At 30.3% G+C, this 22,700-nt stretch overlaps 1 protein-coding gene across 1 annotated transcript; it reads left to right on the forward strand.

Moving 5' to 3' along the window:
- Positions 1 to 8,181: 8,181 nt before the first annotated feature.
- On the forward strand, positions 8,182 to 11,788 carry LOC124833545 (E3 ubiquitin-protein ligase At4g11680-like). Its single transcript, XM_047308054.2, has 3 exons — positions 8,182 to 9,429; positions 10,468 to 10,858; positions 11,349 to 11,788. Exons 1-3 carry the CDS (start codon positions 8,996 to 8,998, stop codon positions 11,493 to 11,495), a joined length of 972 nt encoding a protein of 323 aa, XP_047164010.1. The 5' UTR covers positions 8,182 to 8,995; the 3' UTR covers positions 11,496 to 11,788.
- The last annotated feature ends 10,912 nt before the right edge of the window (positions 11,789 to 22,700 follow it).

Raw genomic sequence — 22,700 nt, forward strand, 5'->3', positions numbered from 1 at the left:
AGTAAAGTGCTCTCGATTAAGATCTCTACTTGCATAAATAAAAGGAAACTAGACTTAAAAAATTCAAAATAAAAATAATAAAAATAAAATCAAAAGAAAAGCAAAAAAAAATAATATCAAGGAAGAAAAATGATTAAAACCCAAATGAACTTACAATTCATAAGAAACGATAAAAGATGATGGAGGGAGTTAAATGCAACAACGCTTTGCTTTATGCATTATTGTTTCTTTTATATTCATAGTTTTGAAATCAATGATAGACACTTTAGGCTTGAATTTCTTCATGACACCGAAGTTTTGTTACAGTTACAATTTCATATACTTGGTCTCGATTAGGATATTTTAATCTGTGATGGTAGCAAGCTTCTAGTAAAGGTAATTACTACTTCGTTGGCCTTATCTTTTTTTTTTTTAGTTTCAAGGTCTAAATTCTTCAAATTTTTGTTTATCTTTTTTTTCTGTTACATTTAAAAAAAAGGGTAAGAGAGTGATTTGATATCCATGTCAAAATTGTCATGCAATTAGTTTTTAATTTAATTTGGTCCGCAATAGTTTTGATGTCAAGTTTTGATCTTGAGAATAATAAGGATAATAGGTCCTGCAAAAGGTCCTATCAAACCTAAGTCCAAATAGTTTATGTCTATAGTAGTTCGAGTCGAAATAAATTTTCTTTATTTTTTTAATAATCAGAGTAGGTGGTGTTGTTCTTACTCGAATTCCTCTTTTACCTTCAAACAAAAGGAGGTAAATAACGAATTTCCAGTCAATACATCACATTAAAATGATGATACAAACATTAAACTGAAGCAAAAAAACATATAAATAAAAAATAAAGTAAATGAAAAGGAGAAACAAATAAAATAGAAAAAGGTTAAAAGGAAGGAAAGAACATAAAGCAAAGATACAAAGAAGAAGATGAGACTTATAAACTTACAAGGAGAGACTTGTTCACACCCAAAGTGGCTCACTCACAAACCTAGAAGCTCTTAATCTTAGAAGAAAGGCTGACAACGTTCAGATCTCGAAAAAATGTAAAGTGTCGCTCAACACGGTCCTACATTTTTCTTAAAGCCAAAAATTTCACTATGAAAATTGTCATTTGCCCATATTTTTTATGGATATATAGGTCATTCATAAAAATGAAGATGACCATCAATTCGAAAAATATGAAGAAAAAAAATTTATATACATGCTATTAGTTTTTTTTAATGTTTACATTGTATGATGAATTTTTATTTTCATGAAATTTTTATATATTTTTGACTTTTTATTTTATTTTATTGGTACTATTGAGATAGGAACCAATAGTGGTGACTGAGACAATTGGCATAGTGAAATTTTTGGTTTTAAGAGAATCGTTTTATCGCATTGAGCAACATTATGCATTTTTGTGAGATTTGAGCATTGTGAGTCTTTCTTAGAGCTTTGAGGGCTTCTGGAATTGTTAGCGAGGCCCTTTGAGTGTGTGAAAGTCTCTACTTGTGAGTTTGTAAGCCTCCTCTTCTCTTTATCTTTCTTTTATGTTCTTTCCTTTCGCTTCGCTCTGTTCTTTATTATTCTTTTCTCTTTTTGCTCTCCTTTTCATTTGCTTTTTATTTATTTATATGTTTTGTTTTTGCTCTGGTTTAATTTTTGTATCGTCATTTTGATGGAATATATTGCTTGAACATATGTTGTTTACATTACTTTATTTGAAGGTATAAGAAGAATTCGAGTCAGAATAACATCACATACCCTAATTATTAAAAGAAAATGAAGAAAATTTATTTTGACATGAACAAACTATGGACATAGACTATTTGGACTTATATTTGATAGGATCCTTTGCGATGATGTTGAAATCATTCTATCCCTATTATTCTCAAGACCAAAACTGGATATCAAAGCCATTATGGACCAAATTAATTTAAAAGCTAGTTGTATGATAAATTTGACATGGACTATGCAAGACTATGAAAACATGTATTTTGACATTTTAAATCATTGTAATGTCTTGCTTTTGATTTTTTTAAGAATTAATTTATTTTTTTAAAGTATCAAATTCATGTATGTTTTAGAATTTCTTCTTTTTCATATTTTTTTGAAACAATAAATGTTACAAATTTTGAAGTTAGATGTTCCAAAAAATTTTGTGCTTGACATTTTCTTTTGAAACGCTAGTGTATTCATACTTGAATTCACAGGTAATTAAAAAGTGGAAAATGTTTAAAAGGGTTTGGAGGATATTGGGATAGTCATGTGGGCATGTCATTCCTCATACATTCTTCAAAAGAGATGTAATATGTGAATGTCAAGGTGAAATATAATATACCTAAAATGCTCACTTAGTTTGGTGTTGAGAGATATGGATCTATGAATAATGTTAGGGTGAGAAATTCATGTGAGACTCACAAAAATTTGATATGTCATACAATTCGTAGAGACATATTAGATGGATGGAGTTTTGATGGTCATTACTAATCTCAACCTAGAATACATGACAAAGATAATAAAGCCAGAAAAATAAATAGAGTACCTTATGTATATATTCAACATAAGGCAAATTAATTCCATACATAACTTTTACTATATTTAACTTGGTATCAGAGCTAAGTTCTTTTAGGAAAAAAATTATCGCTTACACCTACAATTGCTGGCGGTAGCATTGTCTACTATTACTGTTAGAAATCTAATTTCGATCGGCGATTGGCAACTGCACAATTTTGATTTTCTTAGTTAGGCAGCCACCGTGCCATCAACGATGTCTTCATTGGAGCTCTTACGCTATCTTAGCGCCTGTCAAAGTTGTGGATCTGCTCCCTTTTCCATCATGTCTGGTGGCGCATCTAGCGGTGTTTCAGAGTGTCAAGGTCGCCTATTTTTCTTCTTTTAGGTCCGTCATGTGTCGTCGCAGGTCTCGTATTCTCTCAAGTAGCTTTCAGATCATCGAGGTCACTCTTTTTCTTCTTTCAAGTGTCTTGATTGACGAATATTGGATTTTTAGGGTTTCTCTATCTGTTGTTCATCAATGGCTTCTTCCGCTGTTGTTTCTTTTGATCTCTCTTCTATCACCAGTGTGTTTGACCCGTCCATATATGTTTTCCCTCTAGTGATAAATATGACTTTTTCTAGTTTATTTATAGTCGTGGTCTCTTCAATAATGACCTCTTTATTCATCCACTGGTTGTTAACAATGCATTTCTTAGTGATGATTTGCTAGAGATTTATTTGGAGCAACCTTTCAGATTTGTTGCTCAAGGGGAGTCTTTTGGATTGATATTTCGTCTTCGTAGATCATTAACAATTTAGTGTCACTCAAGTGTATAAGCATATATTTTCACTAAGTATTGATTATATTAGTAACTAGCTCGGTACATACGATTTGTATGCACCAATTTGAGGGAGAATGTTAAATATATTATATTTATTTTTTATTTTTAGTTAGTTTGTTATTATTGTATATTTGTATTTTGGACTTAGGTTATATTTCTTCTATTATAAATAGAGTATCATATGTGTATATTTAACACAAAGGAGATTGAAATCATACATATCTTTTACTATTCAACTAAGATGACTTTACACAAACATGTATCTATAATCAATGCATAATACAAAGTTTGTTTAGGATGACTTCACACAAACATGTATCCCTAGTCGATGCATGACACTAAGTTAACAAAAGTAGTCTTTCTCCTTAGGAACACTATCACACGTAACCCTTAGGCTCCATACTTTAGGTGAGCCTGTAAGTCTATTAGAGTTTAGGATGACTCACACAGATACATATCCCTAGTGATTGTGTAATACTAAGTTAACAAAAGTAGTTTTTCTCCTTAGAAACACTATAGTCATAAAATGTACATCTCTTTAAACCAACTTTCCAATCTATACATTGTTTTCCATCATTATAGAGACTACACTCATCTATAACCTTCCTTAATGAATCATAATCACCCTCAGAAGATTTCACAATTTACCACTAAGAATAAATCAATACTTGCCTCTCAACGGACCCTAAGAGTGCCCAACGATACCTAGGTAGAGATTTCTTGAAAGAAAGGATCAAACTCGTGCGTAGTGGTTTGAGGTCTTTGCCTAGCGATGAACTCCTACATCTAGCGATGAAGCCAGCGCTCAACACTAACTACCTTTAGAGCCCTTGTTAAGTTAGTGTCTAGTGGCTTGAACATGGTGCCTAATGCTCAGGACCACTAGAACTCATTGTCAATTGAGCGTCTAGTGATCTTAGAGTGGTACCAAGTGTTATTTCCATTAGAGATCTCCAATTTGATATTTTCCAATCATCACCCATCAGTACCCTTCCAATGCCCAGTGCTACACCAAAACTCAATTAGAATTGGCAGTTTGGTTTGTGCATTTGACTTGTGTCTATTTTCCTTTTATAAATAAAATAAAATAATATTTTCCAATCGTCAACCATCATTTTCATTTTCCTTGTTAAATCTATTTATAGTTCAACTTTTTATAAATAAAATAATTAAGTTTAATTAATAAAATCACTACTATTCATGAACTATTTTTCAATCTTAAATTTACTTTTTTTTTTTCATATTCCACCTTTTTCTAAAGGAAAACTCATTGTGAATTTCTTTTTATGAATACAATAGTATATTACTACTATAATAATAATAATTATTATTATTATTAAAATCGAGTGCTATAAAAAAATAATAAAAAATAATGAAATTTATCTTCTTATGAACAGTAACTATTTTATCATTACACACGAATAAATATAATGCATTTCAAGGTCTAAAAACTAATTTAAATTAAGATTCATTAAGATTATAATAATTTAAAATCCAAATTATCTCAAGAAAATAGTTCTTCAATTTGACAAAGATAATCCATATTCAAGTTTCAAGCACAATTTAAACTAAAATTAACTAAATGCAAGTAATAAAATTTAAGAGAATTTCTTGCTTCAAATGTTAGATTTAGTGGATGAAACTTTTTTGTAGGCAATGGTGTGTGCTTCTTTTACGTTGAATATGTGAAGATGGATGGATGAATTGCTTTTGGTTATTGTGAAATTTTGAAAGGGAAAACCTTGAAAATGAAGAAATGAAAATTGGAAGAGAAACAAAAAGGTTTGAAAATTAGGTTAAGGAAAAACTGTGATGTTGATGAAAAACATGAACAAAGCCAAAAGAGGATGAAGAAGAAGAAGATGGAAGATGCAATTTCTCCTTCAAAATTGCTTCAAGATCATGTGATCTTATTCAAGCATGTAAGCTTCTTTTTTCTGTTAAAGAATTTGATTTGTAAACATTATTAAATAATAGATCATTAATTTGTACAAATTTTTAACGTTATGATGTCTCTTGAAAATTGGATTATGAGTTAGTGGTAAGACTAAAATTGTCTAAATTTTAAATGCAAAGACTAAATGAACAATCAAAATTATTGAAATTGAAATTATTCTCACATAGAAAAACTAAAAATGGTGGGAAAGCAAATAAAGGGTATTTCATCATTCTCAATGCATAATGTTGGTGTTGATTATATAATTAAATGATTTAACAATAAATAAATTATAAATTATGATATTAAAATATGTATTTTTTAAGGAACAAAAATACACTTATCTTAACAACTAATAAAATTTTAATATAATTCAATCAATCTTTTTATACAAAACTTAAAAATGTACTAAAAAAATCCAATATCACTTCCAGTCTAAATTAATGTAGTACACATACTTTAGTAGTAATTAAACTTTTTTTTTTGTGATTTTTTTTCCTAGAAAGAAAAACAAGTGCTCTTAAACACTGAAAGTGTATATTGCTGCCACAATATCCAATTTTCCATTGAAAGTGATTGTTTTTCTTTCTAAGAAATGTGAATAATTAACATTTGATGTCCCCACATGCCAAAAATAGGTTCAAATTCAAGTCAAATACGTTAGAAAGAAGGTTAAAGTATTTTTTATTTTATTTATTTGTTAATTTTAGGTTGTTCTTTTCCTCTACATATCCACCTAATAAGCAACATGTTTCCAATTTTTATTGGTCATTCAAAGTTTCAATTCTAGTTCTTCAAGTAACATATCTACCCAACTTCTTTCAATTCCCTTTCATACCCTTTCTTCTCAAGTCACCTACCTAATTTAAATTACAATATTTTCAACTCCTAAACAAAAATTAATGTATCTTTTATATTGTGTTTATGAAATTCGTTGCCACTAAATTTATTTTCTATTTGTGATGTTACATGTGCTAATAAACCATTATTAATTAACAATTAACAATAAACAATAACTAATAGTTGAGTGTACATGACTCCTACCCATCAATATCTTGGCCTCCATTGAAGCTCTTTGGAGTCAAGAATAAAAATATGTATAATTGTAGTACAAAAGAAAATGATGTATGAGCTAAAGTTTTTTCCTTTTTTTTTTGTTTTTCTCAACATTGTATTTATTTTCCCTTTTATTTTAATGCCCATTTGCAATAATTGCTCAAAAATATGATCAAACTTTGCCATCATTTCGGATAGGCCTTCTTTCTATCTCATTAATAAGGTGATGTTGACTTCCATTAATTAGCTTCATCTAAGAAGTTTACTTTATTGGCTTCTAGTAATAGTTTTTCAAGTTCTTCACAAATAAGATTCAACCTTGTTTATGTTCAACTCATTATAATGAGAAAAAAAATGGTAAATTGTAAGTTTGATTACCTTTTGTTTTCACTTTCAATCACAATAACTGTATAATAACTTTTTTTTTCTCTCTTTATTTTACGTACAAATATGTAAAAAAGAAAAGTAAAATTAATGTGAGAAATTTGTAATTAAATTGAAGAACCAAAGTAAAGAAACATATCCTCATATTGAGGTAGCCAAACGAAAAAATAATATTATATTGTCTCATTGATTGAAAGTTTTAGTACATATTCTCACAGTTCTACATTGAACAGAGCCTTATGCAGCAAAATTGATCATATCACAACTTAAAAAATGGACGTGGTAGTTTAACCTTAAACAAGAGGTGTGTCATGGATTAAGGCCCGCTTAAACCTAAGCAGGTAAAACTTACGTTTTAGGTCTCCTAATTTTTTTTTTAATTTTTTTAGTACTAATATATTTCAATTTCAAGTAAATTAGTTCTAAAATTACGTCTAAAAATAAAATATAATTAAATTATTATGATTGATTATTAATTTTTACAATAAATTGTTTTATTTGTAAAAATGTCTTATTCTTAAATTTGTTCAGTCTTTCAAAATTAAAGATATATTTTAATATAAATAGCTTTTATTAGTAAATGAAAAAGTTTCAATCTTAGGTTGGTTTTAAGTCTTCTAAACTTTTAAGATCTCATAAATCTTTCAGCTGTCCCTGTTATGGGCTGAGTTAAATATAAATCAACTCGATCTAATTTATTTAAAAAATTAGTAAATCGATTTGAGCTATTAGTGAGTTTAGTGCATTAATTTACTTAAAAATTATGGTTGGTGAATCATAGATCAATCCAACTCAAATCTATTTAAGTTCCATAAGCTAAATTTAATTTGAGTTTTAAAAAAATTACATTTTTCTAATTGAATACGACTGGAAGATGTGATAATCCGGAGTAACTAGCATATTGAACTCCATTTTAACATATTTGATAAAGAAGAGCACTAGCATGCCGAAATAATTATCTGTCTTCACTGATGATTAGCAGAATTAGGTGAAAATGTTAGATGACCCACATAGCAAAGTTAAGCAAATGAAACAATCTGCATCATTAGACAGAACATTGATTCAAATAATGATGTAAGCAAAGCAACAGAGTCATTATCTTCAGCTCTAAAAATATCAGAACAGGTTAACGAAAGAAGTGCCCCAGTTGGAAATGTTGTGGCTAAGATGCAAAATTGTGAGTGATTCCTACACCCAAGTAGGGCCACAATCCTCTTAACATTGACACAAATTGCTGGTTGGATTAGGTGGGCAACCATTTACCACACCACACAATATCAGAATCACTTGTCCCCGCCAGAATTCAAATAAACTTTTCTTGGCTTCTTTTTAGTTATATCATATGAACAATGCATTTATGAAGGCCACGTTATGAACAAACAAACATTACCCCGTTGGAGTCCTACGTAAGTATCAATGTATCAGATACTCACTTTAAGTCTTATCCACTTGAATTCAAAGAGAGAAAAACTAATAAACTTTGCTTTAATCCAAAATAACAAGAGGGTGGAGAGAAAGAAAAAAATAAAATAAAATCTTTGCGTTTGTCTTAATTTTCTCAAAGGAAGAGAGAGAAAGTTCTGAACAATTGATTCTCAGCAACTCTTACTTCATAGAAAATATAGCTATAGAGGAAGTTGGCCAACGGTTAACTTCCCTCCAAACCTTGAGAGTCTCTTGTAATCAAAGCAAAGTTCAGTAGTCGATTCTTGGTCACCTTCTGAGACTCAAACTTCACCTTCCTGACACACCCTTCATACCAATCTTCCCTTTCTGTTTCCTACCTTCCTTCTATATACTCTTAATCTCCAACTCCTTTTCTTCTCACTCACTATACACTTTTTCACCCTCTCACGCTTTCTTTTCACTGTGTTAAGGGTTCATGGCATGCCCTTGAAATCTTGTTTTTGGTGCCAAGTTTTTGAGCTGTGGTGGTGCAGTGCATAAGGCTTCTGGTTTTCAAGAATATTGGAGCTGGTTTTTTCAATTAGTAGACAACTTTGGTTGCTGAGTTTCTTGCTCTTGAGCCTTCAATACATGGTATTTTTAAATTAAAGCATAGTGAAATTTCTTGAATGCTTCTTCTGCCTTTTAAATTATCTCCAAGACTTCAAATAAGTTGGCTCAATCCTTCAATTCTTAAATGCTATGTACTGAGAATCAAACAAGACTTGGTCTCAGGAACAGACACGCTTTTCAATTTTGGACTGTCTCTGATCTGAATGCATATATAGAGGCAAAAGGGTATCTTCTCTTCATTATCCTCTATTCATTTCCAAAGACAACAGTTCCATTTAATTGAAGAAGCATGGCTTCATTTCCTTCAAATTCTGCATCAGAGCATAGCATGGCCAGTGCACAAAACAGCTCCTCACCTTCTTTCATGACCAGAGTGGCCATGAGAGTCTCTAGATCAAGATGGTTCACCTTCTTGAGAAGAGTATTCCATTACCAAAATGGACCAAGATCTGATCTTGGCTCCAACCCTTTCAATTCTAGCACTTGGATGATGCTGGAGTTGATTGCTTTACTGGTCCAGATAACAAGCACAACACTCACTTTGGCCATTTCAAAGAGTGAGAAGCCTATTTGGCCTATGAGGGTGTGGATAGCAGGCTATGATATCGGGTGTCTTCTTAATCTGCTGCTACTTTGTGGCCGCTACTACCAACTCCATGTGACTCAAGGAGGTTCTCTTAGCCTTTCTGATTTGGAGCAACAGAGAAACAATGAAGAATCAAGGTACCCTTTGCTATTCATCTCAACAGTTTTCCTTTCACTGTCATTACCAATTAGCAGTACCAAAAAGTTAGAATTTATAACATACTCTTTTTGTGAATGTGCTGAAAACCTGCCTAGTTGAAATTAGAAAATGTTGACTCCATTGGTTTTATGGCTGAATTCAAACAACTTCAATTAAAGAATCTTCTGTCATAAAAATATAAAATTCAAACTGTTGAACTTTAATTGAGTAGTGTAGTATTTCAACAAGAAAATATGGAACTGCTAAAGTTGGACTTTTAGTATTTTTTCCTAAGGGAGAGCCCAATTATTGTAGTGGGCCTACGGATTTGCACATGGGGAAACAGAGCTGGAAAGGGGTCAGAGCATTGATGAATATTGAAACTCTTGTAGTTTTAATAATGCATATCCACCATCACATAAGTTAGGATATGAAGACAATATATAAATTTTTTAACTTTTAAGCTTGAAGTAATCAAAATTCAGAGTGAAAGAAAGGTACCAAACTTTTTCACTGAAAAAGAACTGGTTGTAGCAGGAACCAAGCAAGCAAAAGATAGACCAGACAATAGGTTTTTTATTAGCACAACTATTTATGAATTCGGCTGACCTAACCTAGCTTTGATTGGGTCAATAATAAGGCACCATTTTCCACTTTTGGTACCTTCAATTCAAAAAAGAGCCTAATAACATTTGTTATTAACAAGCAATATATTATCAGTTTAGAGTGTTTTGCATCAGAAATCACTGTTAGTGAACTTTTAAACTAATTAGAACAAAAGTCAACAAACTTATCACAGTGGGATTAGCCCAACAAACAATTTACATTCAGTGCATATCCTATTAAGTAAAATCAGTGTAAGATTTGTTAAATTGGAGATAAAAACCCATAATGTAAAAGCTAAACCGACATGTTTAATGAGAAGCACATGACTGTTATGAAATAAACAACATTGAAAACAATGTATCAAATAACAAAACTGTTGTATGTATGGCACATAAACAAAACTACATCTGAAATTTGTTTTGAACATGCAGTGTTCTGAGGGGATCACATTTGATGGACAAATGCAGAAGTTCTCTAGAGCTTTTCTTTGCCATATGGTTTGTGATGGGCAATGTTTGGGCCTTTGACTCACGTTTTGAGTCATTCCAACAAGCACCAAAACTGCAGGTGCTATGCATGATCCTACTGGCTTGGAATGCAATATGCTACTCTTTCCCTTTTCTGCTGTTTTTGCTCTTGTGCTGCTGTGTGCCACTGATGAGCACCCTCCTTGGATACAACATGAGCATGGGCTCCTCTGCAAGAGGGGCATCAGATGATCAAATCTCACAAATCCCAAGTTGGAGATACAAAGGTGCTCACACCAACTTGGACTTTGCCAATGACTCTCAAACCACTCAAAGATTGATCAATGATGATCCAGTAAGTGACACTATTATCACAGAGAATCTCCAATAATTTTTATTTGGTTAAATAGATTTGCACTTCTTAAATTTATACATAAAATTAAAATTTTGTTGTCTTAAATTTTAATATATTTTAATTTCAAATTTTAAAAATGAAAAGACATAATCTTGTTAACCTAATTATAAGTCTTAAATGATGTTTCAAACTGAATTTCTAATTATAAGTCTTAAATGATCTTTCAAACTGTGCTTAAATAAAAACGTCTCAGAGAGTATAAATAACTCAAATAATAATATATAGCATAATAATTAATTTAATTAGATTACAAAAATTATATCTATGTATTTTAAAATCTGAAAAACAAATTAAATCAAAATTTGATATTTGAACGAATTTTAATTTCGTATATAAATTTAGAAACAAAAATTATATTTAAATATTGTTTTTTAAGTTTGAGTATGATGCTTCATACTGAATGATATTATGTTCTGGGGTGAATTAACAGGAATGTTGCATTTGCTTGGCCAAGTACAAAGACAGAGAAGAAGTTAGGCAGTTACCTTGTTCCCATTTGTTCCACCTAAAATGTGTGGATCAATGGCTAAGAATTATATCATGTTGCCCTCTTTGTAAACAAGGATTACAAAGGTAGCCATCACACACAATACTCAAGAGCATTCATCTCAATATATATTTCCAATTATTTTTGTATATTTTTCTCCTCTTTGGTTACATGAGTGTTTGTACATGTACAGAAGAGGTCACCAGTAACCAAAAACACTACACACAATACTTTTTTCTTAGGAGTGAATCAATCCCCTTACTTTTCATATTAATTACTCCATATTGTTTCTACAAGCTTTTTCTTTCTTAATTATCATCTCATCTAAATCTTATTGTAAGCTGTACTGAATAATGAAGTAATATATTTATATTTGCTCCTAATTTTTTTCTATAATAAAATTATTTAGAGTACACTTTTTCTTTTGTTTATTTTTACTTTAATCATATTATTAGGACCATATATTTATCAGTTTTCTCATCAACTAATGATTCCTAGAAATTTAACTGACCATTTTTAGTGTTGGCTTCTTATGAAACATTACTCGTGAATACCGAATCTAGTATTATTCGAAATTAGTGTTTTTTTTTTAAATTTAAATGCAACTTTTTCTTATTTGAGTTAAAAAAATTTTAGTAATTGAGATACTTGTGAAAAAAAATATAAATTTAAGCTGGAAAAAATAATCACTGATATGTACGGATCCTACATCAAACTAGATTACCATTTTCAACTCGAGTGAGTGCAATGCACGTGTAACATGTAAAATTTTGAACAATTTAAAAACATGTTTAGGTTACAATTTATTGGTTATTATGAATTTGATTTCATACTGGGATAAGGTTTTGTTGTAGTATGAGATTGGTCAACATTTGAGACTACATGTTCACACACACAGAAATTAATTAGAATTTATTTGGAATAAGAAGATAACGTAAAGTTTTTGTATCCGGGCATCTAATTATGCATTTCTGTATAATTAAAATTAATATAATTTTTTTTTTGTTAAAGTTGGTTTAAAAATTATATTTACAGTGTCTTTGAAATGATAGTAAAAAACTGACATTGATAGTATATCATAAGTACTTTAAATAAAGTACTTTCACTATTTAAACAATTAATCAATCATATGGGTTAATGAATATAGGCATCATGATAATGAATACGATTTTGAGACTTTATAATATTATATTTTTATTTAAAAAATAAATTGATACGTGTAATTTGAGAGGTGAAATAATAAACATACTTTTTTATCACCTTTTTTTGTTCTATAGAAATTTTTTAACACTTTGGATGATATCTATAGTTTTATCAATTAAATAAGAGTTTATATTTATTAACATTTCTTTTAATTTTTATTCAACGTTTATTTTTCAACAAATTGTGTGGAAATGGCTTATTGTTTCAAATTGTTGAATCCATTTCAAGAATCTAGTTATTGAAAAAAGGTGAGAAATTGATTGTATTGTATCTCATGATATGATTGGCTTAATTATGCAAAATATTAATAAATTTGAAAAAAAATGTTACATTACTAGTACATAGATTATATAAAATGAAATAATTTTTTCCTCATGAAAAAAGAATTATTAACTTTGCCTTGGCCACAAATTTCTTAATTTTTAGTAAAAACTTTAAATTCACATTGATTATTAAAAAATATAATTGTTGGTTAATTAAAATCAAATTATAAGAAAGGTCATATTTATATTTTAATGAAACTTATTTAATTGAATTTTTATATTTTTTTAATAGAAATAACGTGGTTCTTTATGTAACATTGTAAGTAAGTGAATATATGGAAATTTAAGCCCTCTTCTTTTATTCTAAGTTTATTTTTCTTTGTTATTGACACCAATTCTTTTAAATTCAATGTCGTCTTCTTTATTTAAGATCATATATTCAAGGTTTTTATTTTTAGGGTTAAATATATTTTTAGTTCCTCAAGTATCAAGTGTTTTTTAGTTTCGTCATTCTTCCAAAATTTGCTTTACTTTGATCATTTTTTTAAGAAACTCTAATTCCTCCGAAAGCAACTACATTAAGTTTAATTTGAGGTGGCTAATGACAAGCCACATAACATTTTTTTTTAAACGTGTCAATCCTTACTTTCTACATCTTCGACTTCTCTCCCTCTCTTATATATCTCCATCATCATCTTCAATGTCGTCAACAAATATGTGCGAATTAGGGTTTCTGTACGTTTGGGTTTGCTTTGCAAGTGCGAATGGGAATCTGAAGATCGAAGCTTGCGCGAAAGGGTTCTGAAGCTGATTTAGGGTTATTGCATTGGTTCTGTCGTGGTTGGCGATAACTTGCGCGAGAGAGTGCGAAAACAAAGAACGACAATGATAAGAATTTTACAGGTGGTAAGGGTAACAAGAGGGTGCGAACCAGATGCTTGAGGCATCTTACTCTTCAATCCTGCACCTAAACTTATGGTCCGTATGAAATTATTGAGAAGACGAGAGAAGTAGCTTATAGATTGAAATTTCCTGGCTTACAAAAAAATATCACAGAAACAGAACCAAAACCAGTGTTTATACAATTTCGCAACCTAGAAATTATTTATTCTTAAAAAGAGAGAAGAAAAGGTGATGCATTCATGAAAGGCTTCCTCACATGCTGAAATACAACAATTTACAAAATGCATAGTATAATGTTATATTCTCCATTATATACCTATAATTGCCTCCATTTAAGATGTCACACATGTACCAAAAAGAAATCGCATTGTTTTTCCTATGATACTCCGGTCCATGTCCAAATGTCCCCAAAAATATATTACATCTCCTCTGAAATTCTCTTGCATTCTCTCTATTCCAAAACCTTTTCAGCTTTCATTGACAATGCTACCTGCTTTAACAAAAAATATGTACTAATCAACCAATAATTCAAAAAGGACCTTCGCTTTCACTGGAAAGTTATATATATATATATATATATATATATATATATATATATATATATATATATATATATATATATATATATATATAAATTAACAAGAACAGAACTGCAATAATCAGATTACTGTTTCATGGCATCAACATTTTGCAACCGAGAATGAAGTACGTTCTTAATATTACTAGGCAATTCATGATACAATGTGTCTCTCACATTTGGAGGAAGAACAGTTCGACAAGATGCCTGATATAAGTTTGAAACAGACATTTTATTTAGATTACATCTACAACAACCTGCTAAGTTACACTAGCTTGGTATAAACTTACAATCATGTTTATTTGATTGATAATGTTAGCATAGTGCAGAGAGAGACCAATTTCATCAAGTCTTTCTAATAGAAGAACCATATAATTCTAGTTTAAATACCACGTAATTAGCATAACAGAATTGTAGCACAACAGAGGAATCTTTTCTGTTTTAGTGGACATTCTAGAACAACAATGAGCTGTCAATAGATAGTATAGAATATGCCTTTATCCTCTAAGGTTTTAGGTCACACTTATTCCTTTTGTACATAATATATATGATGTAATCATTAAAGAATGAATAGAATGAGATTTATGCAACTTGCCTTTTCTTCTATTCTCTGTCATGGTATCAGAGTTATGGTTAGAGCCTATCCTAGCGAGTTCTAAGTGGGCATTCTATTCTTCTATTACACCCGCTATCGGGCTGTTATTGGACCACCCATTTTCTACTATCACGCACGAGATGTCTATACCTCGGCATGAAGGGGGTGTATTGGAAGTCCCACATCGACTAGAGATAAGGCCAATTCATAATTTATAAGTGGGTGCAAACCTCACCCTACAAGCTGGTTTTGTGGGGTTGAGTTAGGCTTAAAGTCCACTTCTAACACTTTCAGAACCCTTACAAGAGTTTACAGAAGTTATACGTGCAACAAATTCAAGATTTCATGACATTTTAGGAGTTTAATACTATTGATATGTTTGCCACCGGAATCCAAGTACAACACAGATGAAAGATAATCTGCAGTAGGTAAATGCATGGAACAAGTCCATTGATGTACAAAACTTTTATATTGAATGGAAGGAGTGCAGGAAAATGGAAATTATGAATGAATTCAACTGTGTAAATTTCAAATGAGGAACTAACTATTCATAGTTAGAATAATCACAATATCGTTTCCTTTTCAAGCTCCTTACAAATGCTTTATTTTAATCTGAAAAACTATGAGACTGTCCCCTACAATTATAAAGAAAACGACCTGTCAAAAATAAAAGAAATATTGCAGAAGATTGATTTGTAGATCATTTGTTAGATTGATAATCTAAAACGACAACTCTTATGAAGACCAACAATTAAGAATGTTCTTAGTAAAAATTAAAGTGTAAAGCTAAGATGCTTCAGTTAAAAAATACATTTAAATTCAGTGTAAAGCTAAACATCTTATGGACTAAAGTATTAACCATTCAAATACATCTTTCAACTTTAACCGATTGCCTATTCTATAGCCTCAATTCAATTCAACTAATTTTTCTATTGATTTGAAGACAACATATTTAAGAAACATTTTGAGAATACTATATTAAGAAACATTTTGATAAAGCAAACAACAATTATCTACTGTTTTCTAATAAACAAGGTCTCAAACAAATAATAATGAAAACATATGAATATCGTGGTTTTACACCAATTACTGTCATATACTTTTCTTTCTTCATTATGATGCCAAATTTGTTGGCGAGATTTAATTCATTTATTTAAAAGGTTAATTATTTAGTTTGATACGAATTAATGTCACCAAATTTGTCCCAATATCCAACCCAGACACAACTTTGGAACTACAATAAATGGTATCGTATGTCCAAACTATTTCATTCCTCCCAAATTCCATTTTGCCTTTTCAAACTTGGTAGATTTAAGAGCGGCTTTAGGGAGGGTATAATCGATTGATTATTTGAGTGTTTAAATTTGGGGATTGATTTAGGGTTTTGACTAACGTGGTGATTTTGAATCAAGTATGGAGGATGCACCCAGGAAGAAAGGAACGACTACCACTACCTAAGCAACGTGGGAGAGGAGGAGTATGAGAAGGGGTGGGGGAGGAAGGTGATCGTGTTACTGGTGGTGGCTTCATTGACGACAATGAAAAGGATGATGGAGATGAATAAGAGAGGGAGAAAAGTCTCACGACCTAAAGATGTTGGAAGGAAAGATTGACACGTTTCAGACAAAAAGAAAAGTAACGTGACACACACCATTAGCCACCTCAGATTAAATTTAACGCGTCGTTGCTTTTGGAAGACTAAAAATTAGAGTTTTTTAAGAAAAAAAGGATCAAAGTGAAGCAAAGTTTGGAAGATGGACGAAACCTAAAAATTCTTAATACTTGAGGGACTAAAAACATATTTAACCTTTATTTTTACTACATCGTCAAAGGATGATACATGAATTCAGTTTTGGTCTTGGATTTATTTTCGAGATTCATAAGAATGATGCTAACGAAAAATGAATCATATTGTCTCCATATAAAAAATATAAGGACTTGAGTCAAAAAATAAATATAGGATCAAATTAATAATTAAGTTTTTATTAGATTGTACATGTGAATCACATTAATTCTATTTATCAAATAATAGTCTTACTTGAGTAAAAAAAAATATAAAAAATATATATTAACACATATTTTTGGATAATATTTTGACAAAATACATGTGTGGATTTCTAATATGTCAACACGATAACATATAAATAATAAACTAGTGAGAAAATGACATGTATGCGGTGTCAAATTGTAAAGAAATTGTATCAAAATATCTTTTTCCAACAAATATATAAGACAAAAATAAATCAAAAATTTAAATATACACAAAAATTATTAATTAAGTCAAGTTCAAAATAAACATGGATTAAATAACACATATCTTATAACAAATCAATTAAAAAAATTAGAAATTTGAGTTATCATATTTAAATTAATTTTTATAAAAATTATAAAATGAAAAAAAAAATATAGATAAAAATAGATATTAGAAACTAGGTTGACTTTAATATTTTAGAACTTTATGAGGAATGTTTCCAAGTGTTAATTTTGTAACATCCTAAAAATATAGTATAACTGTATTATAGGGTCATCTCAAAAAATGATACAATAGAACAGTCATCTACTAAGTAATAAAGTGTTAATATTACACTTATCCAAAATAACCACAAAATTAAAACTTTATAAAATTATGCCTAAGGAACAAAACTATAAACATAACCGATCGATTCCTACAAAATCTCCACATGACCGATCGGTCCTAGTCTAAATAGTTGGGTCCTCTCCATCCAGCGCCTGCTCTACCGAACACTCGTCATCCTATGCTCACATCCAACGGAGGATCATTGCAAAGAAGAAATGTCGAACGAGTAACATAGCAAGACAAAAAAGAATGGTAAGCTAGTGTAATTTAATAGTCATATAAACATACAATCCAAACAAACATATAAGATAATTATACACATGTAGAAAAGCATATAAACACATATTGACCAACCACTGCAACTCGACCGTCTAGACTAGTATGAATATGTAGCTTTTGGCTGTTGGTGCACTCGTGGGTGTAGTAACTTGAAACCCATCAGCTGTCACACGAGGTTAACCCGTTATCACTCACCGTAGGACCCTCCCCTCGACTAGGGCCTTATGCTATTCTCACGACATGACTTACCCATCTCTACTTGAGACTTGGTAATCATTAGAATGTCAGAATGAACGTCGTGGATTTCGCTGTCCATACTCATACTATACCACCGCCTTGATTAACTAATTGAGACATTCCTCCTTGGAATTCTCTTTCATACCAGTTGGAACATCATACTTTATTTAAATTTTAATACAATTTCTCACACATAGTAGATCAATACAACTCTAATAATTAATTTGAACCAAACAATGAAATAAACATTTAAAGAACAAATAACATTTGGTAGAAGAAAATCGAACAGACAACAGCACAATCCCTGATTACTACCGAACGAAAAAGATCAACATAACCTATGAATGAGACCGAACGGGAAAACACTCACAACACGTGAACATGACCGAACATTCATTTAACGAGTAAGGCTCAAAACATGAGTCTACTGCAGTTGAAGGGTCGAACACTAGCACAACCGAACACTTTTAGGTTAGATAGAACACTAAGAACTTAAACCGAATACTAATACAATATCAATCACTAAAACATTACCGAACGGTCATTAACAGGTAAGTCCCATAAAAGGCCGAACACAATTAAGACCGAACACCAGTACAAGACCGAACTCTATAGCTAAACTGAATACTAGTACGAGACCGAACGTTATGGCTAAACCAAATACTACTAAAATTGAACGTTAATACAACACCGAGTACTACTTAGACCGAACACTACTTAGACCGGTGAACTCCACCAACGACAACACCTCATCCCAAACTCCCAAGTGATCCAGTACACACGTCCTTAAAAATCCTCTAGTGGCTGAATCATCCTTTAAGACTGACCAGCCGTCTAGGGATGATATGTAGAACTCATTTGTAATCTGCTGCCCAGCTCACTTTGTAGATACTGCCAAAACTTGGATGTAAACCGCAAATCTCTATCTAACATTATACTCGACGATACTCCATGCATCCTCTCTATCTCTCTAATGTACAAATGTGCAAGCTTCGCCATAAACATCCTCAGATTTATTGCCAAGAAATGAGCACTCTTAGTTACCCGAACCACCCAAATGACATCATGACCTCTAACTACCCGTAGCAAATGGGTAACAAAATCCATGTTTCCCACTAATTTTCAACATTAATTTCATTTATTTTTCTATACCAATATCAAATGAATACTTAATAACCTAATTAGAAATAAGATTATCACATTAAACATTTCACTTTTTATTTATTTTTACTTTACTATAGTCTCCCACCAACCCAAGTGTCAAATCATTCCACACTTTATTCAGTACAACACAAAAATAAATACTTACAGATAAAATAAAGTCATAAACATGTTGGAAAACAGTGAAGAAGTATATGGTAACATTGTGAGCCTATTTTGTTGTAAAATAGTTAAAATAAAGAGTTACCAATGGTGATCAATGAAACCCTAATAAAGGAATATTATTTTTAACTGACTCTTTCTTCCTCTTTTCTTTAGAAAAAAAGGCAACAACTTGAGGTTACAGATTGTCGATTTGTTTAGAAAAAACCACAAATTTGAAAGGAAAATGGTTGATTTGATAAAAACCACATATTTGTGATTACAAAATTAAGTTAGTTAATGACATTCCCAATTATTTAGGGTTACTTACGGTATGTTTTAATGGAGTTTTCACTATTTTTTCTTTTGTGGAAAGCATAGGCTCTGAAAATTCCACCTTCTTCTCTTTTATCCTTCCTGCTGAGAATTCAAAAAGAACATTGAGAGAAGCTGGTTGTCATCGATTCAAGGGAAGATTTAAACTGCTTTTTGCATGCCATATCTCACAAACACAGGTAACAAAATTTCTCTTCTGTGTTTTCATCAATGTTTTCTTTGTAGTATTCTCTTGCTTTTACCATCTTCTCTACGTAACTATAATGCATAACAACAAAACATGTTAATTTGTCGGTAATGAGAACAAACATCATTTTGTATCAGATTTATAGTTTATTTTTTAATGTTGTTAATGTTTAATTTGTTGTTAATGTGATAGAAGAAATATGGAGCCAAAAGGTGATCATCAAAAGCCACCAAAGATGATGATGCTTAACAAACTCCCTGATAAACTTCCTGAGTTGGACGTTGAAATCATAAAGAAGAACTCACACATGCTGTCACCAACGTCGTCTCAAACCTCAAACATGAAAAAATCACCTGGGAGGATGAATTGTCTATGCTCACCCACCACACATGTTGGTTCCTTTAGATGTCGCCACCATCGATCTTCTTCTGGCATGCGTAGAGGAAAATCGATTGGTTCCAACCTCGCAGAATTGGGTTCAAAAGCTGGTCCAATAAGTGACTCACTCAATGCTCAATAGCTTGCATTCCAAACATAACGAGGTTGCTCAAAACCATGTTTTGATCTTTCAAAGTGTAAAACTCTTGTCATATTAATCTCTCAAATATATTAATCTAATCACTTTAGTCTTCAAAACTTTTATCATTATAAATAAGTCATGTGACTTTTTTTTCTTCAAATTTTGGACTAAAGTGAAGGATAAATTGCACTTTGAAGAACTTTATCTGAATTCTTTTATTTTCAAAGATTGGAGTGAATATCTGTTATACTTTTCAAGACCAAATTCTCTATTTGCTCTATTTAAATATACACGCATACACTTACACAAACAACCATTGCTTGCATAAAGTGTTTATGATGAGATCTTTAGTTTGCTAATGATATAAAAAGTTATTTCAAGCTACTTGATGTTCAATTTTCTTTATATGTTGTTTTCAAAACTTACGATTGAATCATGCATATAAGAAATATAAAAAAGGAAAAACTAAATAGTAAACATGTATTTATGAGTATATAAGATAGGCAAATCATAATTCAAAAAATAATAACCTAACTAGCGTACAATTATATGTATATTATAAAATGATGTCTTATTAATTGTTAATGTTTTTTAATTACACCATAAATACTTTTTCTCTTCTTGTTTTTCATTGAGACCTCTTTGATGAAACCAATATTACTCTTAATGCATATTCACAATGATCTTCATAAAAAATATTAAAAATTAAGATCATTAAAGTCTTCAATCATATAAAAATCTTAATTAAAAATATCGTAATTTACAATATTCAAAAACTGTAAAACTAATATAATTTTGTAATTAAAAAGTTGTTTTCAAAATTAGTAACCTGAAAATGTTTTAAATCTTTTAGAATTAAAAAATATAATAATATGTTCATCCTATTATGTATCATTATTTTATTTCAAATTTTGTTTATTATATTTTATTATTAAAAGGTTATTGTTTTAAAAAAAATGTGTGTTAAGTAAGTATTTTTAATTTAAATTAAGAATGTTAATTTTTGTTCTTAAGTTAATGTTTTGAAAATAATAATATATACGGTTAATTATCCTTTTAATGTAAATATTTCACAGGATTATTTATATTATATCACTTTTTAAATGTAATAAAAGTATTGTATTACATTATTAAATCATTTAACTTGAGAAATAATAAAAACTTATGATAAAAATATTATCTTATTCTTTAATTATATATATATATATATATGGGGTTTGCTAACGAGCGTAACAGAGCAATGTGTACTGGATTTTAGTAGGCAAAAATACCCTTATATATCATGGATTCTAAGTTTTAAAGTTAATAATATTTTAATAATTTTCATTCTTAAAACTAAAAAAAAGGAACCACCCACCAAACCCTTGCTCACCTCCCTCGTTCCTCTCAACCCTTTCTCTTTCATCTCTCACTCCAACATTTTCTCAGTCATCCTATGGTAGCCCAACTGAAAAAAATCAGAAACATTGGCGGTTAAACAATCTTACAAAAAATGATTTTATAATGAGTTTTCATTTTATAATTTTTGTCTTATCTAATTTTATCCAATTTTCACAAGCATAAAGGAATTGGTAATTGACCTGGAAAAAATCAAAAATACTCGCGGTTAAGCAATTTCTTACAAAAACTGATTTTATAATGAGTTTTCATTTTATAATTTTTGTTTTATCTAATTTTATCTAATTTTCACAAGCATAATGATATCAAAGGAATTGGTTGGCTTGGCAAAAAATCAGAAACACTCGTTGTTAAACAATTTCTTACAAAAAATGATTTTATAATGAGTTTTCATTTTATAGTTTTTGCCGTATATAATTTTATCTAATTTTCACAAGCATAATCACATCTGAAGAAAAGGTTAGTGAAAATGGTGAAATTGAAGAGATCTTGAATGAACCTTTGCTTGAAGGTGAATACGTCAATGACTCAACTCTTTACAAAGGCAAATTGTTTAACAGCAAGTGTTTCTGATTTTTTTCAATTGGGGCTATAGTAGCGATGACAGAGAAAATGTTGGAGTGAAAGAGAAAAGGTTTACTAAAAGAATGAGAGAGGTGAGTAAGAGTTTCCGGATTTTTTTTTTTTAGTTTTGAAAATGAAAACTATTAAAATACCCTTAACCTTAAAACTTAGAATCCACGATATATAAGAGTATTTTTGTCTACTAAAATCCGGTACACATTGCTAAAATGTACCAACTGAAAACAGGCGTACACGCATTAGCAAACCTCTATATATTAACTCTAATCTTTCACGATAAATATAATAATTTCCGTGATGAAATATAAGACTTAATAAATTTTATTTTTATTTAT

This window comes from Vigna umbellata, chromosome 5 (assembly GCF_029865625.1).
Source record: "Vigna umbellata cultivar VRB3 chromosome 5, Vumbellata_1.0, whole genome shotgun sequence".
Taxonomy (NCBI): domain Eukaryota; kingdom Viridiplantae; phylum Streptophyta; class Magnoliopsida; order Fabales; family Fabaceae; genus Vigna; species Vigna umbellata.